This window comes from Pteropus vampyrus, unplaced genomic scaffold (genome assembly GCF_000151845.1).
Source record: "Pteropus vampyrus isolate Shadow unplaced genomic scaffold, Pvam_2.0 Scaffold2, whole genome shotgun sequence".
In the NCBI taxonomy this organism is placed as follows: Eukaryota; Metazoa; Chordata; class Mammalia; order Chiroptera; family Pteropodidae; genus Pteropus; species Pteropus vampyrus.
Window position 1 is genome coordinate 19998522 of NW_011888783.1, and position 5009 is coordinate 20003530.

The 5009-nt window shown below is 37.5% G+C and overlaps 1 protein-coding gene across 1 annotated transcript in view; it reads right to left on the minus strand.

The window, feature by feature from the left end:
* The window catches only part of NOSTRIN (nitric oxide synthase trafficking), a 52435-nt gene that overhangs the window by 41895 nt on the left and 5531 nt on the right, over positions 1-5009 (minus strand). The window contains exon 2 of the mRNA XM_011360138.1: positions 3674-3759. Within this exon, the coding sequence (XP_011358440.1) occupies positions 3674-3759 (86 nt within the window). The remainder of the gene's footprint in view (positions 1-3673; positions 3760-5009) is intronic.

Genomic DNA, 5009 nt, shown 5'->3' on the forward strand with positions numbered 1-5009 from the left:
TTTGTGTAGTGTACAAATTGCACAGCTGCAAAGAAGTACCCCTAGACAGAAGAACAAGTTAAGAGATTTTTGCCAGAACAATGGCAGAGGCCATAAAACAAAAAGAAAGCTGTAAGTATAAGAGGTGTTAGAAGAGAGAACAATGAAGACTTGCTTATGAATTGAGATAGAAGGAGGGGTCATAGGTGTCTCCCAGGTATTGGGCTTCATTGGGTAGGTAGTGGTCCCAGTCACCATGGTAAAAAAAAAAATCCAGAGAGAGTACCAGCTTTGGGTAAAAACTAATAAACTCTATTTTGAGTAGGACAACCTTATGATTCCCTGGGATACCCAGGTGGAAATGTTCAGTAGAATGACTGTTGTATATTTCATTTGAAGTACAGGTAAGACACATTTCCTAGTAATATAAGTGTGGGAGTTATCAATATGCAAAAAAGAGCTGAAGCTGTGGTAGTTAAGATCACACGGGCAATGGGTAGAATAGAAAGGGTGAGGATTTATCAAATAATTCATTTAAATAATTTTATTCCTTTGTTGACAGCATCTGCAGTGGATCATGGATAGAACAATGACCAACTACGCTTTCTTCTTTTTCTTTTCTTTTTTTTTCTTTCTTCTCTTTGTCCAGAGCAGTGGTATTTTCCATTTGAAAACCTGATCTTAAGTTTACTTATAGACGAACAATTGATTTTTCCCTTCAAACACTGTTTAAACATTAGCTATGAGGGTGCAGAGAACCAAACACTCATAAATAGTCTCTGGGAATGTGCCTTTGTCTTGTAAAATCTGATCTGTAATTGTGTTAATATGAACCTGATGACTTTCTCATTAGGCGTCTTAGGAGATGTGTGTCAAGCTAAATCTGAGTTGCTACTGAAAACAAGGAAGCTGAAGTGCTAATTGGATAAAAGAAGCTAAGCATGACCACGAACTGCAGAATTTCCAGAAAAAAATGGTGTTTCAATGACAACCGCATTTTTCTATCGCCGCCAATTAAAACAAATACAAGAAGGCAGCTAAGCTCGCGAATGAAACAGTCTCTGAACTCCCAGCTTGATGTGATGCTGTCTCTTGCAGCTGTGCACTAATATGGAACTGCTGAACAGAGCCACATTCCAAAGACAGTAAAGAAAGACCTGTTCTAAAAATGAAGCTGTAATCGTAAGGAAATAAACCCTTAACCTTCTTTCATCATTTATTCATTCAATCTACAACTATTTACTGAGTGTATTTTATGTGGCAGTTACCCTTAATTTGAAGAAGCCCTGTATGCTGCCTCACTATATCTTTCATTATGCTGGCCACTGAATTTGCCTTCATAATTTTCTACATCATAACTCTCAGTAAAAGTGCCTCCTATATGTTTTCCAAGATGGTTTCTTTTAAAGAGTCCTGGCTTTTCAGGTATTTTTCTAGTAAAAGGGAAAAGTATCACCAATTCATATGTAATAAGCTCACCATCTTATGAGGAAAATAAGCCCAGCACTCATGTCTGGATAGCTGATGAGAAACAGCTTTTTCTCTTTTGTATATCTAGGGAAATAATTACTGAATCTAAAGAATGGGAAGAATAAAGGTAAGAGTAATATCAGCTGTGTTGTGACCACTCATTCTTTTGGCGTGGTTATGATGTCATCTCAGTTCAAATACAGTAGGAAGAAATCACTAGAGTGGGAAAGAAATGACCCAACCCTAGCAAATGAAGTGGCCTCTGTCCTTGCCAGCTGACATGCAGAAATATCATTTAAAAAACCACAATGTGTCACATATTCATAGATTAATAGAGAGTTTGTGTTTCTCAGAAAGCAGTTCTCTCAAAATACCAACTCAGTGTGAATAAACCTCCTTCAGGCTAACTAAATCAAACGGCTAAGCACAGGGAGGAAAGCTTAAAGCTCTAGTGTGAGGAGACATTGCCAAGTGCACATGTATCAGAAAGGAATATGAAGGGACTCAAAAATGGCATTTCGGTTCAGGGGAAATGACTTAGTTGTACAAGGTAAGTTTTACAAAAGGTTCAGGAAAGCATCTATTGCATGAATGACCTAATATCTAGCATAATTGTTTTAGTCTAGGTAAAATACTAGATCATCTTTTCAAATTCATGCTATGCAGTTTTCATCCCAGAGATGTGCATGTAATTTGCTAACCAGTAGTATTTTTTAGATTTTCAAATTCTAAATTCTGTTCCATTAGGAGATGAAACCATGAAAGAAGTTATCATTAACTACCCAAGTGTTTCTCCTTCATTGGAGCTAGTTTGTCTCTCTGGAATGTGTGGGTGGAGGGTTTTGCACATGAATAGATCTGAGACAGATGGAATTTCAAGAGAGACGCAGGTAAGAAAGAAGGTTCTGACTGCTTTTTAAGTAGATAGGTCTTTGGCAGGGTGGAGATGCAGAGTGACCTGGACAAAGCAGTTTTGGAGCAGTGATTCACCCAAATTTATTCAGTTCATTGTTGAGTCTGTTTGTCAGGCATTATTTGTCACCTGACCTCTGTCTTTACAACTCTCTACCAGGCACTAATTTTGAACAGGGGGACACCAAACAATCAAGGCTCAGATGGCTAACAATGTGCATAGATTCTTCTTGATCCGCAGGGGTTGAATTTGTGTAATGGTTAACTGGTCTTATTTTAAATAATTTCCTTGGAGACTCATAAAAATACTTTCTTATAGAAGAAATTCTTACCCAGATTGGTCCTCCCTTTTTCTCTCATTGAGTCAAAGCAGCTTGGCTACTAAGACAGAAGTAACTTCTTAGTTAAATTTTTTTTTCTTTTTGACTTCCTCTGATAAATCTGGTTATTTTCTTTATAAAATCCTGTTTGAGCTCTTCTGTATCTTCCCTTGGCCTCATTCATTGGTCCTAAAACTGATGTTCTTTTTTGCTCTTGACCTACTAATGCAGTATATAATTGGCCCACGTGTCTTTGTTCTTATGGCACACATGCAATAATATACATTTAAAGGGCTTACACTAAAAGAATAGACAATTTCTTTTGAAGGTTTCTTTAGAGTTGTTTATTACGGAGCTGTCTAGATGTAAGAAAATGGCCTAAAAACTATTAATGGCCAAATTTAGTCCTTGGCATTTCTAATTTTAAGCAGAAATTTTTGTAACTTCTTGAGTGAGTTAAGTGTGCTCATTTCAGCACAGTGAACAGCTTTACACATGATCAGATCTAGTATTAAGAGATGATACTGAAATGGCGACTTTTCTTTCATCCGTCCCATCATTCATAGAACATTTGCTGAAGATGTTAAAAGGCTCAGCATACAGAGGTGAGTAAGACACAGCCAGCCCCCTACCTCGTAGGGGAAACAGATATATCAACTAATAATTGCCATCGGTTTGAGAAGTACAACAATGGTGTATACATCAAGCAAAGTGGTACACCCCAGGAGGGAGTGATAAACTCAGCCTGAGGAATGAGAAGAGACTTGACTGAACCTTCCCAAGCAGAATTACTTCCCGCTGTCTCCTGATTTTTATGGTACCCGAGTGACAAATGTGCAACAGAGAAGAATCACTTTTCAAACCAATCTCTCAAGTACCACAATATAACACTGTGTTCTGGAAAGTAGGACAGCTTGTCATCACTCCTCCAGTCATATAGCTGGCTGCAACTAAAGAGGAAAAACTGCTTATGGCAAACACACATTGTGTACCTTTGCTGAAGAATGGATGTGACCTGCTTGCAGAAATTCTCTCCATTTTGAGAAAACTCCTTTAGGTTCTTGTACATTTGATTATACTGAAAAAGAAAAGAGGCACAGAAGGATTATGAACACTTCCAAAGATAGAGCTTCCACAAATTCAAGATGCTGCTGCAATGCTGACTGTCGTTGTAAATGATCGTGCAGCTATGGGATGCATACCTTTCGGATGAGTTCTTAAAATAAAGATCAAGTCTCTTCTGCCTGGGTACGAAAGATCTTGGAGAACTTTTCAAAAATGAAGCTTGTCTTTCTGTTTCTCCCCTAGGCCAAATGCAAATAATTTAGCAGTGAGGGGCGCTTGAAGCCTGGCTTCCTGTTGCTCCTATTGTTCACAGGAAGGTTAAAAGTACATTCTGAAATATACTGAGGAATCAATCATTTTGTGTCTCTCTCGTAAACTCCAGAATAATATTCCTAGGCCTCATGACAAACCCTAAAGCGTTAAAGTGTATTTCTTGGCTGAGATAATAAAAATGTTAGTGAATACTTGCTAATAAAATTCGTCCTAGTCTCCTCTACATCTCATTTAAGTCTAATAATAAGAATGTTATAATGAGTTGAACATTTTGATTGAACCAAACCTTTCTAAATTTATAAACAAACTTTTTATAAATTATTTATGTTTGAATTTAGCCCACAGATACCAGAATTCCAAAAGAAAGTTTTTGTCATTTGATTTAGAACTCCACAATGTCATGAGAATAAAACCACTATGTGGCAACCAAGCTGCCTCATTTTTATTTCCATAAAAATAACTTGTCATCTATGAATGGTATGATACTATAAAGCTTCCTTCCTTCCCTTACAGATGCAATAGTGAAGTTTTAGTAAGCATTTTTAAATTGTTTAGTTTTTTGTTTAATTCTCTGTTAATTAAACATTTTCACTAAATCCCACCAAGCCTTTCATTTTCTTTCTGTAACACCAAATAACATCCCACAAAACACACCTAGGTATCTTGAGAAGGAAATAGATAAATGTATATCAGGGTACCTGACTCTGGAATAAAGTCATTTTTCAGCCTCTCTCACCCTGACATGTAACCATGTGACTAATACCTCCCAAGGAGGCATAGATGAAAGATTTTTGTTCGGGACCAGTGAAGGTTTCTTCCTCCTCTTTCCTAATACCTGAACTTAGAAATGATGACTGATGCCAGAAAGTGGTCTTGAGGGTAGACACCATGAGCCAAGATCATAGAGCAGAAAGAGAAAAAAAGCCTGGATCTCTGCAGGCCCTGGAGGCCACCACACAAGCCCTCAACTCTCTACTTGTAGGCTTATTT